The 17492-nt window shown below is 39.8% G+C and overlaps 1 protein-coding gene across 1 annotated transcript in view; it reads left to right on the top strand.

Annotated features, from left to right (window-relative positions):
• The first annotated feature begins 664 nt into the window (after window positions 1-664).
• The window catches only part of LOC105258105 (protein groucho-like), a 67202-nt gene continuing 50374 nt past the window's right edge, over window positions 665-17492 (top strand). Inside the window, 2 exon segments of the mRNA XM_025407441.1 lie at window positions 665-1206; window positions 7802-8199. Of these exon segments, the coding sequence (XP_025263226.1) occupies window positions 8164-8199 (36 nt within the window). The 5' untranslated portion in view covers window positions 665-1206; window positions 7802-8163.

The following is a 17492-nucleotide window of genomic DNA, read 5'->3' as shown; positions in this document are numbered from 1 at the left end:
TAATAATTAACCTGCGAGTAAAGATTTATCCTATAGAATTGAAATTTTCATTTTATGAATTTTTGTGCACAGTTACTATAAAATGTTCGTGATTACGAACTGCTATGAAAAAGTTAATTCAATGTGGGGTAATATTTATAATCTTGCCAAATTTAACTCGAATCTTGATCACATATTTATTATTACTTTGACGTAGCTGATCCGTCTAGCTCCTCCTTAAAGTTTTAATGCCCGTTGAATTTATAAATCGAAATAGAAACGATTTGATCGGCGCCGATTACAAATGATAGAGACTCGAGTGGGAAATTTGACAGAGAGATATAATATATCGATATCTCGCAAACTGCGATCAAAATTCGTCGCGACGAACGACACGAGAAAGAAAGAAGGAAAGAAAGAAAAAAGGAGAACGTTTGACGTAAAGATAGCTACGACTAGTATGTAGATTGAATTTTTTAACGGCCTTTGCGGGAAGAGCAAAGTCACAGAGGGAAAGAAGGATACGGGAGTCTCTTATTCGTAACCCACAAACTCCGAAAAGACGACGGAGAGCTCTCTCGCCCCCGTCGGTCGACGCCCTTGACTCGCGCGGCGCGAGAGTGGGGGGAGCGCCACGGGTGGGGATAGGACAGCTTGCGGTGGAAACGAGACGGAGCGTGGCTGCCAGTGCTGCTTCTCCGTCTGTGTGGTGTGCGCGCGCGCTCGCTCCCATTGATGCGTCGGTGTGGGACTCGTCGCGGCGGCTTAGCGCGTAGGTCGTCGCTCATCGGTGTGTTCGTGGCGCGGCGACGGCGACGGCGGCAAGCGGCGTTCACACGTTCCCGTCATCCACTACCACTCGGCTCGCGTCGCGAGGCTCGCAGTCGAGCGTCGTACGTTGCGCGACGCGGACGCGGTGTTCGCTCGTTCCCGTTCCCGTTCCCGTATCGTCCGGTCGCGGCCGCCGTCGTACACGCACACATTCGACGTGGACGTGTGTGTTGACTTTGTGCACGCATCCTCCTACGAAAGTGTCAGTGTGCCAGACGAGAAAGAGGAAGATACGCGCGCAAGAGGAGAGAGAAGCGCAGCGAGAGAGTGTGCGGCAGGAAACGCGAGTGCTTTTTCACCGCAGTGCCAAGACAGATTAACGACGGATTTCATCGTGCCTACGTTTCTTCCACGGCCAGGATCTAGAATCGCAAACTCGTGACGGATATTCTCAAGGTATGCGCGTGTATCAAAACCCTCGAGTCTCTCTTTCTCGGTATCGTAATTAATGATTTTTTTTGCCGCGGCACGAAAATCTCGATTAAAAACGTCGAGCCGCGCTCGGGAAAGTACTGTTCGTTGTAATAGTTAGCTGCGCGCAAAGTCACGTGTCCTCGTTATGCGGCCAACTTCGCGAACGTGACGCGACATATCGGTGGAGCGCGAATAATATGCATGGATGACGGATTTTTTCCCCGACAACTTTCTCGTTTCGTATCACGCGACGCGATGCGTCTCGCTCTCGAGTTTGCCGGTTCGGGGCTAATAATTACGACGTTCGACCACCTATCGCGAAACCGAAGCGAGCCGAAGATCGCGGCGGCGAGCCATCCGCAAAAACTAATATCTCCCCCTCCTCCTCCCCCTCTCTCTCATTCCCACCGATCGAAGCTTAATTCCCGGCGCTCCGCTTCTTGATCGATAAGGCACGCGTTCTCTTCCGAGAAAACGTTGCTCCGAGCCGAACTCCGGCCTGGTTAATTGAGTTTCAAACAACCGGCCCTGGATCCGCTTCGAATCTCTGTTTCTCGTTTAACGATCCTTGGCGTAAGATCGCGTTCCACTCGCGACACGCTTAATAGATTATCGAGCAGATGGACACAAATGATTAATCTCGGTAACGATTCCATGTCACAACAATGTGAACATGAATGCGCGACTTGTACGACTTACAATTTGATCAAAGTGACAGTGCTCCAAGAATTTTCTCTTAACGATGTGAGATAATTAATATCTTCATATTTTATTTTAACGCAAAATATTTAATAGCTTGTAGGAAAGACAATAGCCTCGTACTGCAAATACGATGCATTATCGTAATGTAAAACTAAATAGTGTCTCAAGTTAGCTTTCAAACGAACATACTTTGATCAACTTGTAGTCGATTTTCTCTCTCATCGATCCTCTCTTATCAGTTCCCAATTTTTAATACAAAGTATATAAAATTAATTCTTGATGCAATTAAATATAAATTATTAAATTTAAAACATTTTTATTACACTATCAATATTAAAGGACTCTATTAAATAATTGAATACGTCGAAAAGTTCTAAAAATATTTTTCTATGAAGAAATAACGAATTTTATATGCAACGATAACAACTCCATTTATATCTCTCGATATTGGTACCACTTTTGGATTTGGAGCATTGAGCAAGTAATTAAATTAATTAAACCGTTGCTGTTGCTTATATTATTGGTAAGAATCGATGGTGAAAATAGAGTTGAGAGATAATGAGGAGGAAGAACGGATTAATGATGTTTCGATGAGAAGTAATCGACGTACACGTCTCGTAAAATCGTGGAGATTGACAGTTGGGTTTCTTTATCTTGCATGATTTGCAAAATTTGTACGTACATAAATCCCGTAAATTACATACTGTATTTGTACGAGCTTTTCGTGCCGGGATTGTCAGTATTGTGCCATTTGAATGTGAACTTTGGAAAACTGTCGTACGTTAAAAAAAAAGAAGAGGAACCTCTAATTTTTATCAGAAGCATATTTCGAATATTTGTCATATTAATTGATCGTAATTCAGATTGACGGAACGATACGATTAATCCGTTGTCTAAACAAAATTTTGCAATCATTGTTTAAATAGAATTTTAATAGTTATCGACTCCTCCGTTTATGCGAAAATTCGCAATTAATAATCCTGTTGTTCAAACAGAATTTTTACACGTGCATTCTTAACTACATGTGCAAGCCGTTTAAGTTCTTTCTCTCGCCGTATAATTATCGTGCTTTGCGAGATAAGGCTCTTTACGATGCCATGCATTTTACGAAGCTCACGTCGTCGTCGCGCTGCTAATAGAGGCACGATCGGCCGTATCATAAGTATGCGGAATATTAGGACATACTGTCGCGTAAGAGTTATTAGCTCGAAGTTGTTAGCTTTATCGCCAACACAATGGAATTTTTATTTTCGTGCCGGTCGCGAACGAACGTTCCGTCTCGCAGTTTGAAATTTTAAAATTGACGATTTAATTACATACGCATGTAAAAATATGTAATCGCTAACAAAAGTATATTTCAGTAGATATATATATTTCTTCGTCAACCGAAATACAGTTGTCGTAATACATAAATTTAATATTAAATATTATTTTTATTTAATAACATTTATATTTAATAATTATTCGTATTTAAATATTATTTATTCGCGTTAACATTATTATTTTAAATTACAATATGTTAATTTTACAATCACAATTTTATTTAAAGAAACATGCGCAACTTGAAACTTATATTTTTTTTTATTCGAGATGTAGATTTGCGTTAAAATTACTCGAATTTCTAGGACAATGCGAAACAGAATCCACATGTCTCTGTCGTAGAACGACTATTTCGCACATTCATGGCGCGCATAACGAAATCGGCGGGACTCGTAAACGGCGCGCGCGGTATCACCCGCGCGGTGCCCGATAATTAAAGCGCGGAACCGGCGTGTCTGGTGTGGAGAATCCTTTAATCCGCGGCGGCATTGTGCGCCGCCGTTCGGCCATGTCGCGATAACGATCGAGAGGGTAAAGAAATCACTGGACGATCGCGCGGTGGTTTAAGGATCCGAGGCCGAAGGCCGATTACGCCGAGAGATTCGTGATAACTTCCTCCACGGCTCGTTCATTCGTTACGAACTTCCCTCCCTCTCCCCCTCCCCTTCATTCCTTCCGCCGGCTCCTTTCTTCTCCGCAACGCGAACAAGCTCGGCGAAAGCTCTTTCGGGAATAGGATTTTTCGAATTTTCCAAATCGCATTTTTTTTTCTTTAATACTTGAGCGTGAAAAAACAAAAAAATGGAAATTACTCGTTATCGTTTCGCGGAATTATTTACACGAAATTTTATCGCGTCGTTTATCAAAGGCACAATAATGAAACAAAATTCTTTATCAAGAAATTAATACGATTAAATTGAATGCTTCCCGCGTAAGACAAATAACAATTAAATGTTTCACAAAAGCGAATTCTAAATTTCTAAATTTTCTTTTTCCAGAATAGAACGCATGATACGTAATTGAATATTTTATAGAGTTGCACGAGATACCAAGACTAATCTTGATATTATTTTGTCTTGTCTCGAAATTCAAAACAAGATTAAGACACGATTTTTAGTTTTCAAGATTAAAATTGTCAAGATTATTGAATTTTTCTAAAAAAATTAAACGACGAAAATCATATATTATATATAAACTTAAAAAATTTTATTTAGCAAATAAAAATATTTATATTAACAAATTTAAAAACAATTAATGGAATAAATAAAATAAATAATACAATAAAAATCTTACACATTTAACAATACAAAATTTTGCGTACAGCACATGCATGCGTTTTCTAATTGTGTTTGAACCGCATCTGCATTGTATGCAACCACTATATACCTTTTTCTAAAGACAATGAATATATATGATATTTTGGAAAATAAATGAATAACAAACAATTTTATATTTTAAATTATAATATAAAAGTTATTTATATTCAATATTTTTGTATAGACATTTAGTATTAAATAAAAATTGTTAATGTTAAAATCGAGACAAGACGATAAAAGACGAGATTTTTGCTGCAAAGATTCACTCAAGACAAGATTTAAGATTTCTTTAAAAAATTTCAATATCAGTACAATATTTTTATGAATATTGTCTCATGCAAGCCTATTATCTTAGCTCATAGGCTATTTAATATAATCGATAGGATATTTAATATAATCGCTTTACGCTTTTACATTTATTTAAGCCACAACGCTTCTCATTCTTTGAATGATAAGTATCTCACACAAGAGGAGATTTATCGATCGCAAATTATTAATGCGCATTCATTGCGTCGAAATCTAAAATCACCAAAATTATTGCGCGAGTAGATCGCCCATCGTTTCATTCTGCACTCCATTGCCTCGCAAGACAATAGAGCGTGGGAAAACTTTTCAACGTTTGTGTAAATACAGGGGGGTGGGAGGTGGGATGAATTTAATTTTGCTCGGCGGCGATGGTGGTGTTTGCCGACGGGACGAGACGCGTTGCGACGTCACACGTCGGGCGTATATACATATATGTGTATACATGTATGTGTGCGTATATATAATACATACATACACACACATATATATATATATATATATATATATATCAAAACTTTTTATCGTCCCGCCGAACGCATTTGCTGTAAATTGATGGAAATAATGGCTCAAATTCGGTCCTGGGTGAGTTTTTCACGCTGACGCACGCGCGCATTATACACATATGTTTATAAATATAAATATATACATATATATATGTATATAATATATATATATATATATATATATACACATACACACGCCTGTTATGCCTTATATATATATATATATATATATATATATATATATATATATTCATTCGCGAAATACATTATCCGCGGAGAATGGACTGTTAACGCGGTTATATGACTCCATTTTGTGCGTTACACGAAACATCATCCCGCGTTACAAAGAGCCCGTAATGACGCGTCATGTATATGCGATCGCGCGCGGCGCGGCGCGGTAAAAGCGTGAAAATAATAGACAACGTTATTCGCCCGGCCACGATGGCGAACGTTGGTTTTCGGACGCGGACCGGACCCCTCTCTTTGGCGGAGCGTACAAATCGCAAAAATGTTTTCCGTAATTCGCGGGTGCGACACGCCCCTACGGCGCGCGATGTGGCTAAAATAAACGGCGCTGAAATCGCGCACGGCAATCTACGGGTAAGCTAGAGAGAGAGAGAGAGAGAATGAAGGAGGGAGCGCGAAGGGGAGCACCGCAAATTATCCGTCCGCGCGCCCTCGCCGTTGTTGAATGGCCAATTCTCTACTTGGAAATTAAGCTATGGCCTAAACTAACCTAGCATAACGTCGCTGGCACGACCGGTGCATCCATCGCTCGAGTGTTTGCACGGTTGCTTCAGCCTGCGCTTCCCTATCGTCCTTGTCGTCGTCGTCGTCATTGCATGTGCAACGAAACAGCGTTGCGATATACAGATTGATTCATATTTTGCTTTATTTTAATGCGAAAATAGATGATGTAAGAAGATATAAGGCGATCGTTAATTCGTCCATAAAATAATAGAGTTGCACAATATTGTATCGATATTGAAAATTTTCGGAAACTTAAATCTTGTCTTGATCTTGAATGAATCTGGTAAAAACCTTGTTTTCTATTGTTTTGAATTTATTAATTTTTTATCCAATACTAAACGATTATTTTTACATGAGATATCAACTATATTTTATTTAACTATATATGTAAAATTTTATATTATTTTGTTTATATTGTATTAATTGTTTTTAAATGTATTAATACAAATGTTTTTATTTATTAAAAAATTTTTTTTAGATTCGTATATAATGTAGTGATTTTTTTCTAACTTAATTTACAAATATATATATATATTTTTTAAAAAATTTTTTTTAATCAATAATCTTGACAAGACCAATAATCTTATCTTTTTGATATTGTCTTAATAATTATTTAAAAATCTTGAATTTCGAACAAAACAAGATGATATCAAGACTTGATATCTCGTGCAACTCTATAAAATATTCAATTACGTATTATGCGTTCTATTCTGGAGGAAGAAAAATTTAGAAATTCGTTTCTCAGACATTTAATTTGTCTTGCGGAGAAAGCGTTCAATTTAGCCGCGTTAATTCCTCGACAAAGAATTTTTTTCTGTGATTGTGCCTTCGGTAAACGACGCGGTAAAGTCTGACGGTGAAAATAATTCCGCGAAGCGATAATGAGCAATTTTCATTTTGATTTTCCACGCTCAAGTTAGAATCGCGCGCTATCATTTCGCGCTTGGTTTTTTCCTACGATGTTTTATTGCGGGATTTATTCGACATGTTTGACACGTTTGCGATAATGGTCGCAGCGCCGAGCCTTCGCTCGTAATGCACCGTGCGGCCGTCGCCGTGGTCCATTGAAAATTGCATTGTAATCAATGCGTCGTAGATCCTGGAACGTGACGTTGCGCTCTGCCGGCAGCTTTGCACCCGGGATACAAAACATATACATACACACACATACACACATATACACATACATTGGGCGCGCTTTCTTTTCCTTTTCTATCCGACTTCGTTGTGTCGCGTCGCATCTCTTTCTCCCTCTTCTTTCTCTTTCTCTCTCTTGCTTCTTTTTTCTCGCTCTTTGTCCCCGGGTTCGAAACACGCCTCGAAGATTAGGATAAATGCTTCTGGAGCAGCGACGGAGGGTGCAGTTTACGTTCCTAGTAAATCGAACGATAAATTGATCGCTCGCGCCATCGTAAAGCTTTGCTCACACGAAATGAGAACGCATGGACCCCGCGAGATCAGCGCGGTTAATAGAGAATACTTTTTTTTCACCACTATTTCTAGAGAGAGAGAGAGAGAGAGAGAGAGAAATTTAAATGGCAACTGGCGAATGCAAATATATTTCGATATCTCAGAGTCTTGAATAGAGAACACTATCAGAAATCGCACGAATAAAAATTTAATACAACGATTTATTAAGTTTAATATATAATTATTAACAACTATTTTTCTTTTCAACAGGAATGACGATATTCCACGACATATGAAGGATGAACGGCGCCCGAGAAATTACGAAGATATTCTAAAAGTGTCTGTGAAAACGTAACTCGAACGTAAACGAGATCGCTTTTCCGCGTACAGATTAATCGATGAGAAAGTGTCGTACTCGGGCTCGCGATAAAGTAATCGGCGCGATGAATCGCGTTGTGCTGTGAGCAGTGCCCGAAGAGAAGATCGATTTAAAACTGCGACCGTCGTCAAATGGAGTCCCTTCCGGATCACGAGGATGCGTTCGTGTCTACGAACACATGGTGAAATGATCGTGTGCGTAATGTATCGTGGATGCTGCAACGATTTCTAAGAAGCAATTGCCCAAGACTAAGATGTACCCCGCGCCGGCGAGACATCCCGCCGCTCCCGTAAGTACACTCGCATCTTTCCTTTCTTTCTTTTTCTTCGGCGAGCAAAGAAATCAATAGTGCCATTCATGACGTGAGCGTCAAGTATATAAGAACAGTTTAATGTATATCAATAAGAAAAATGAAAGCTCGAGAGATCCAAATTTCACGGTTCGCTTAATTAAAGCGAGCTCCAATCCGACGAATCTTAACGTACAGTTCAATTAACGCGATAATTGATTTTTTTCAGAGTTGCAAAATTTTCAAAGCACTACTGTATTTCTTTGTTTACGCTGTTATTCTCATCATTTTCATTTAGCGTTATTTATTATGACGAAGCGTCAAAGGATAATATAGTGTAATTACCGGGCACGAGAGCGAAAGAGGGAGAGAGAAGCGAAAGAGCACGTGGGAGTCGAGCCGACCGTTCTCGCACTTTGCGTTACTAATTCGAAGAATGTTTGATTGTTCTTCCCCTCCCTCCCGTGTACGTCCCTCCGCCGCCACCTCCGCTCGTGCCACTCTTTTTACTGCCATAATTTCACGCGGCGCACAAGCTCAAAGTTCCTTACGACGAAACGAGACCACCGGCGAATTTGCTGATATGCAGACGTAGCGGGAAAGAGAAAGAGCTCGAGAGAGAGAGAGAGAAAGAGAGGGAGGGAGAAACAGACAGAGGCGGTTAGAAATTGTGGGGATTATTTATAGAGCCCGCAAGTCAACGTACAACAATTGCCGTTCATAGAAGTGGCCAATGGGCGATATGTGGGCACTCGTTTGCTTATTGACGCTGATGTGGCGCCGCTTTGCTCAAGGGGCACAAAGTGACTCGATCGTTTCTCGGATGAGTATACCCGAAGCGCGCTGTAATATTCGTCTTAACACCGCGCGAAACTACCGATAATTATCGCGATGACTAATAATACAACGACGTAATTGACCTAGGAGGAAGAATCACAAAAGTTAAATAAGCTCGATAATTTCTACGCAAACACTCGTCTCGAGAAGATGGAGAGACGATGATTGTACTCCTTTTGACGCTCACGCGAAACTGCTGATAATTATCGCGGTGATTAATAGAATGACATAATTGACCCGAGAAAGGAGAACCATAAAAAAAGTTATTTATAATGTTTTTCCCCCGGCATTTCTTTACGAGCACTCTCGAGATGTACTACCAATAACGAGAGATGAGCGTCGTAATGAACGTACGATATACTGTCTCTTTAGAGCGCGCGTAACGTCTGACAATATATTATCGCAATTGACTATTAGACATAATCTATTGATCCAAGAAAAACAGGGTTGGTCAGAAAAGTACAGCGAGTGGAAAGAAACCATAATAAATTCTGGATTTTATTGTTTCTTTCCCTTGATTTTATTCAGTGAAACTAATAAAAAAAATTATAAAAATAACTAATACACTAAAATATATTTATGTAAAAAGATACTTGTCTTTCAATTAATAAATCGTACAAATATTAATTTCTCTTAGTTTAATGAGAAAAATGTAACAATAACAGAATTAACAATTTCAATTTTAATCCACGTTTATCGCATATTTGTATATTCAACATCTAACGAGAGACTAATCGATTTGCCTACTTCGATTTCTAATTTATTATGGATTTTATTTTGGATAAAGTTTGAATTAGAAAACATTTTTCAATTGACTGATAGATGAAAAGATTTTTTATTCGTTGTAACATTTTTAGTAGAAAAGACTGATTTTTCCGAGAAATTTTCGGTTTTTCGGTTTTAACTTTGGTTTATCACTTGCAAGAATTATTAAAAAAAAATGTGGAATTTTGCCAACTCAAAGTTAGACATTGTTACAAACGTTATTATTTAATCCAGGACTCTAATTGAGAGATGCATTGCGTGCCGCTAAAGAAATTTAAGTTAGCCTTGCATTACGATTAAATATAGCGTCTTTTGCTTCCGCTCCGTTCTCGAAGGGCGTCTTGTTTCTGCCGGTAAATAATGGCGCATTATTAGGGAGCTTTTAATGGAAATTAACTGTGATATAGATTACGCGTAATAACGTTGCGAAGAAAGCGGTAACACTATCGCGATTAATAGCGGACGCATAATCAAGCGTAATCGTCGCGGCACATGATCGACTATTTACGCGCGGTCATTTGGCGGTTATTTATTACTCTCTTCTTCTCTCTCGCGGTCGGGAGATGCGGCCGACAAATGTCTCGGATGGAAGTTCGTGCTTTATTAATGTACGACGTAAGGCGAATTTGTCATAAATGGATGACTCGGCGTAAAAATGAATGTAAACGTCATATTTTTATAATTACTACTTCGTCGAAAAAGGTTTGATATATCGCGCGCAATATCGTAAGGAGCTATATTTAGAATAAAGATGCCATTTCAGATATTCGCGACGCGGAGAATTTTTTTTCCATCTAGTTAGTAATGTCAATTATTCGAAAGAGAAAGAACTTTTATAGATGTAATTTTTAAAGTATAATCACACGCTCCTTTTTTATCTGCTTTTGAGATATTTTGCCTCTCACTTATTCCATCTGACAGCTTATCGTCGGTAAAGCAAGAAAAGTAGACGCGTCACGTACATACGTACAAGTCCTTGCCAAGCAAATAAACGAATGAATGCATGCTGGCGAACGTTACGCTCGTAATTCTGTAACCCGATCCTTCGTGGGAAGGATAATAAAAGGTGAACGTGAAATAGTTATTCGCGAGAGTCTGTTGTTTTAAGACGCGCGTCTAGGAAACTGTAAAAAGCGAGAAGTCGGGGAACATTGGGAAGAAAGATCGGGAAGAGCATCGGGGGGAAAAGACTGGGGAACAGCTTTCGCAATTCCCCGTTGCGATAGATGGAAAAAAGGCGGAGAATTACTTAGTTGTGTTACAGAGTATACATGTTTCAATAACAAATAGTAAAACAAATAACGACTGTTTTTTTTTTATACGTATGCGCTCTCCGGTTGTTCTACATTCCTTTGATTTATTATTCAATTTTCATACGATAAGAATAAATTTCAATCTCGTAGAAAAAAAAATAGTCTCCGCACGAGAAATCCTCTCCCCCTTCCTCTATCCTCGGCGACGTTTATAATCCGATCGAATGGCGACGCTTCCGCTCTGAAATAAAAGAGGACGTTTCACGACCGTGTCAGCTGTCACTCGCGCGAGCGTATTCGGAACTATTCTCTCAGTCATCTGTCGCTTTTGCCAAGAATTAAAAAAAAAAAGAAGGGGAGAAAAGACAAAATTTGCGGTGGAGGATCGCAATTAATAACGCGATGGCGTAACTAGGTGAATGCCCCCCCTACCTGCTCCCATGTTTCTCCGTCCCCTGCTTACGTCTTTGATTAATAGTTATCTCTCGTGTCGCGGGCGTGCATTAGAAGTTGAGCGAACAAAAGTGCGAGAGGACGAGCGCCAACAGCAGCAGCAGCAGCAGCAGTACCTCCGTCGTGACGATATAGTTTGCGCAAATGTAGGAAGCAATATCGTGGGACAACAAGAGAAAGAGAGAGAGAGAGAGAGAGAGAGAGAGAGAGAGAGAGAGAGAGAGAGAGAGAGAGAGAGAGAGAGAGAGTGAGTTCTCGCGACGCGCTCTTTGCAAAATGCGCCTGGCTGAGCGCGCGAACGCGGGGGCGACGCGACCTGCACCGAGCGCGGGACAAAGGGACGCCGCTTTGTTTCGTCGTCTCTTTCTTCTCCCTTCCCTTTCCCCCGTCCTATCCTTCTGCTTCGCCGACCTGCTCCGCGCCCTTTCGCGTCGGCTCGCCGTGTCGTTTCGTGCTCCAGATTCCGCGGATTCTACGCGCCTCGCCCTCTCGCAGGGAGATCGCCCGCACTGGATTTCATATCAAAAATCTCGCCGCTTATATTGCTTTATTGTCTCCCCCGTGTAAAGGCAAGATGGAAATTGTGTTTTCAAATTACGCGTTTGATTTTGTAGTTTGTGATTGTTATATACACCAGCCAAGTTTTCCTCATTTTATATTCTTATCTACATATAATCATACACACTTATTTATTTGTATATGTTTACGAGAGAAAAAGAAAGAGATAGATAATATAGATAGCATTTAATAGCTGCAAAATGTGTTGAATCTTGCTCGCACATTATTGAAGAGAATTGTTTATAAATGCTATATAAAACATATAACAGATATGAGTGATGAACTTTTTTAATAGTCAACAGAGTAAACGATGTATTGGTTGCAAGATTGGTTTTGTGAATGCCTGTAACAGAAAAATATCGAAGGAGGAATATTCGGGAAGAGGAAGAATTAACTGAAAAAAAAATTACTCGGATACGACACGGCCCCCGAATATTGTTTGGAGGGACTCTGCTGCATTCGCGCGGCGATTGAAGAATTACGTTGTAATTGGTCGAATAAAAAATTGGGATTGCCACATGAAAATGATCTGCCCGTCGGTCGGTCGTGAGCTTTTTCCGCGTATCGGGGGACGGAAAAAAAAATTTGTCGATGACAATCGCTAATCAAATCGTTCGGCGACTAATTGTTCGCCGAATGGCTCGTCCGAATTGGTACGAAGAGCGAAAATTGAAAATGTTCGCCGGAGGCTTCGTTGTGCTTTGAAAGGGAGAAAAGTCAGGCTAGACGGAACTATGCGCAGGAACAAATTGCATGGACGGAATAAAAAAAAGAGGCAAACGTAAGGAAACTCCTTTCAAAGAGAAAAAGAGTTTTTTTTTTTTGCGAAATTTAATAAAGTTGACTAAAAATATATGTATATATAATTGTCGCTCGAGCATAATATGATGAAAAATAATCTCTCTTGACGTTACAAGATTAATTTTTTTTCATACTTTACATAATTACATCTCCCGTTTGCATCATTCTGTATTAATTAGTAAACAAAAAACGGGATATAAACGCGATATTAAGGAAACGCATATATTTAATGTTATTTCACGTTAAACTTACTTCCTAAAATTTAAGAGGATACACGATGCGAGAGATAGAAAAGAGAGCGTTATAAAAATATATTCTCATTTTCGTATCAACCTTTCGCGATTTATGTAACAAGCTCGTGCCAACGTTGAAAACCCTCTAAAACTCCACGGTCTTTCTCGGCGCGTTTTACTTCCTCTCTCGGAATAATGGAAACGCTCCAAAGTTTTTATGGCCACTCTCGCTTCTTTCTTGTCGCCCGAAATTCTCTCCTTTTTACGGTTCCTGGATCATAATTCGGTCCTCACGCGTACCGGTAGCAAAGCGTAGAAAAGACATTGACCGATTTTAAGGTGTTACCGTAAAATACTAACTCGCGACTAACTCTGCTTGCGGGTATTAAACGCACTTTGCTACGTAATGTTGTTCGTCAACTTTGTTGGAATACGACTATGGAATTTATTCACAATGCATTTGTCGCTCGTACGCGTGCTCGATCGTACCTTGGAAAGTGTATTTCCATAAAAGTCCGTCCGACTTTTTTTCACGTGTAAAAAGACGTTCGTAATTAGAATAATTAAAAAATTTCGATAAATTAAATTGCAATATTAATGCGTCGATCTTTCATTCTTTATTCTCTTTTTTTTTCTTGTTCGTGACGGGTTGCCTCTAGTAAGAACGATTCGCCGTCCGATGAAAAGTGGCGGGAGTGATTAATCGTGGGGATTAATTAATAGCGGAGAAGGCAAGAAACGACGCGCGGTTTCCCCTGATTAATCCGTCACGTGGATGTGCGCGGGATTTCGCGAAATCGTAATCAGACGAATGGTCCTTTTCAGCACTGCGGATAATGGACTATGATACATCGAAAGGGATTCTGTTCATCTCGTCCTCTCGATGCTATTGTTTGACCCCGGCCGTAAATACACGTTATATCGCTGACGCCCGACTGTGGAGAATAACCGCTTCTTCCAACATTTCGAATTGCACGATCTCGCGATTGCACGATCTCTCGTATTTGAAAAGAACGCGCCGTTTTTTTACCTTACGTTTTATAAGAGGTCCATCTTGTCGTTTGATCAGTTGAGTCACGAATCGATAAAATCCCAGGTAATCAAAATTATATCGCATTCTTTATTTATATTAAATTTTATATTTTCTCTCTTTATTAAAACAAAAAAGATTATGAAAAAATTATATTTAAAATATTTACCTACTTTTATTATAAAGTTAACGATTGACGAATTAATTAACATTTAAAATTATGTGAAAAATTAAAAATATAAATTTCTCTGATGAAGATAATGAGAGGGATCAACTGCTATAAAAGAAATAATGTAAAGAAAAAGAAATTGGTGTAAAGGAACATAGTTATTAAAAAAAAGTATATATATATATATATATATAGCTACTCCTTGCAAATTTTGTCAATTTTGAAAAATGACAGTCAAAATTCAAGAATAATTTTGTCGGCAACATTTTTTTGTTCTTGGTGGCAACACCAAGTTTCGGAGAAAACTTGTAACATTTTATGTGAAACAGAATGTGTGTGTGTGTGTGTGTGTGTGTGTGTGTGTGTGTGTGTGTGTGTGTGTGTGTGTGTGTGTGTGTGTGTGTGTGTGTGTGTGTGTGTGTGTGTGTGTGTGTGTGTGTGTGTGTGTGTGTGTGTGTGTGTGTGTGTGTGTGTGTGTGTGTGTGTGTGTGTGTGTGTGTGTGTGTGTGCGTGCGTGTCGATATATTTGTAAAACTTATTTTTTTCAAACACTTTATAGAAATGTTAAATATCGCTAATAATGAAGTACAGCGTTCGTATCAATGGTTTTGTGAATTCGAAAACCCGTCGGAAACTAATTACTCATTTCCCTCCGCGTATTTGGAGAAGATACTTGGTGTGTTTAAGATTAAAGGAAGGTCGCGAACGAGAGAGGAAGCAAGCCGTTCGGGTCTCGTAATTGGTGAGTTTTAGCGGCATAATTCCCATCCATCCGCAGGGGCGTATCGCTCCGGCCTATGGCTTTTTAAGCGTCGGTCCACGGTGTCCATTGGGGTAGAGTCGAGTCCGCTTTCCACTACGCGCGCATATATACATACAAACATACACGTACACAATCCTCTTTCCCGTTGTGTATACGGGGGTGCGGGGTACGAGCTTTACTCGGCTGTTGGGATCCGTTAGGCTCCAGAGTTTGAGGGTAAGAACGGTATGACAAGCATTTGATGAGGGGACCAACGCCGCCCACTGAAATCCCAAGCGGTTCTCATCCTCGTTTCCGGAAATTACCCTACGCCACTAAACTTGCCAGACGCGCTCTCGTATTTAACACATGCAAAATGCCGAGCGATTTTCCATCACGCGAAACATGACTCATACTTACCGTTAGCATTTCAATCGATCGACAATTAGCGTTATATCGCGGCGCGATGCTTGTATTATTACGTAATATAAAGATTGTTTAGCAATTGCGATAGAGTGAACATTATATCGAAAGTAAATATTTCATTATCGCCTTTGGTTACTTGATTTAGTCGCTTACTTTTTTAATCGCAATTGAAGAAAAAGTTTATTATCGCCTCGACATTCTGGAGAAAATCTCCTCGATTCTAAATTTATTGGGAATTGATCAAATTAATATTAAAATTAGATTACATCGGAAAATTGCATTATTAAAATTAACACCGATAGCATTTATCTAATATAAAAATAACTAGCAGTTTTCGCCATTCAAATAGTACGGAAGCTTTACGAAAAGTAACAATCGATAGTGAATCAACTCTCAAAGCCGCGTTATCGTAACGCGCGTTCAAGGTGGCCGCGTTATCGTTGGCTAAGGCTTTTTATTGCTCGGCTTTTATTGTTCCCTCGCATGAGAGGAGAGGTGGACGGCCGCGCTTGGAATGTGTCTTTGGTCTCTGGAGTAAGATTGATCACCACTGCCAACTGTGTCGGAGATGGTCGCAACACTCTTGCCACACATCGAGGAAGGGGAGAGGAGTTACCGAGTGTCCCCAACGCGAGTGGCTCTCAGAGACTGCTCTCTCTCTCTCTCTCTCTTTCTCCCCTCATCTCTCTTTCTCTCTCCAGCTAACAGCGCATTAGTTCGTTGACGCGCCCTGTGTTCGAGGTTGGGAAACCCTGGCGGGATCTTGTTCAACATTTACATTTACATTTACATGTCGAACGGGGATCGACCCTCGGCCAGCCTCGTTAAAGGACAAGAGAGAGAGAGAGAGAGTATGTGTGTGAGAGGGGTATACGGAGCGCGGGGACCAGAAACATATAGACGTACAGAATGACTATCACTGCCGTCGCTCTCGCACGTCGAATCGTCGTCGTATATCGCGAATCATACCGATCGATCGAAAGAACGAACGGCCGAACGCTGTGTATCGGAATGCTAGCGGCTGCCTCATAGCGGTTTCAATTAGCCGGAAATTTCGTTAGCTGCTTATTCGATCAGGTAGTTGCTGTAGGGTGAACGGTCAATCGGTAATTAACCGCTCGAATCGCAAACTTTGACTTTATACATTGTAATATCGAGCAAGCTTTATCAGCATGGTTATCTCTAAAACGTCTCTAAAACGAGATATAAATAATCGGAAAGAAAAACGTGGCATTATTTTGCCTCGCAATCTCGTGATGTATAACAGACAAATTTGTCATTTGAAACAATTAAAAAAATTGGATGAAATTTATTTATTGATAAATATAAAAACTGATTTTTATAAAATAAAGTATAAATTAATTTATTCGCATGTGTTTTCAATTTATTCATCATTGCGAGATGCTGTTGATCGAGGGAAAGGATCATTTTCTCGTAATGAGTAAAATGCGCGTTTGTCGTGATCGACATCTATCGAGATTCGTTTTGCTTTGATCGCGATTTCTCGACTTTTCATAGTAAAAATAGAGAATAGAGATACACGATTGTGGCTTTATTATCGATTTGTATACATGTACTTTTGTTGCGTCTCGCGAGTTTATGTACATACAAACTTAATTCAAAACTATACTTTAAGAACAGGAATTTGCTCTTTGCCAGTTGCGTCATTCTTCTTCTTTATCAATGAAAACTGTTTTCTTTAATTATCGAAAGAACTTTTTATTTTATTTTCTCATCTAATCTAACACGGTGGCTAAACAACACCTTGTGCGTTTTCTCGACATTTCTCGATATTAATATCTTATTTAATCCTCAACCATTATTACTCTATTCGGGAGGAAAAAAAGTTAATACTTGGAAAACATACAGAGAACTCGAATATCTACTCGACTCTACGAAAGTTGAGTTTTTCGCCAGGAAGGGCGAGCGATCACTTCCGAGCGAAGGTTTGAGAAAACGAACAGGTGATACACGTCCCGTTGCTCTCATGTGGATAAAACGATTATCGTTCTCACGACGGCAGCGT

The sequence above is a fragment of the Camponotus floridanus genome, unplaced genomic scaffold (genome assembly GCF_003227725.1).
Source record: "Camponotus floridanus strain SB8 unplaced genomic scaffold, Cflo_v7.5 scaffold177, whole genome shotgun sequence".
Taxonomy (NCBI): Eukaryota; Metazoa; Arthropoda; class Insecta; order Hymenoptera; family Formicidae; genus Camponotus; species Camponotus floridanus.
The sequence above is the reverse complement of the archived record's forward strand: the minus strand, read 5'-3'. Positions and strand labels throughout refer to the sequence as shown.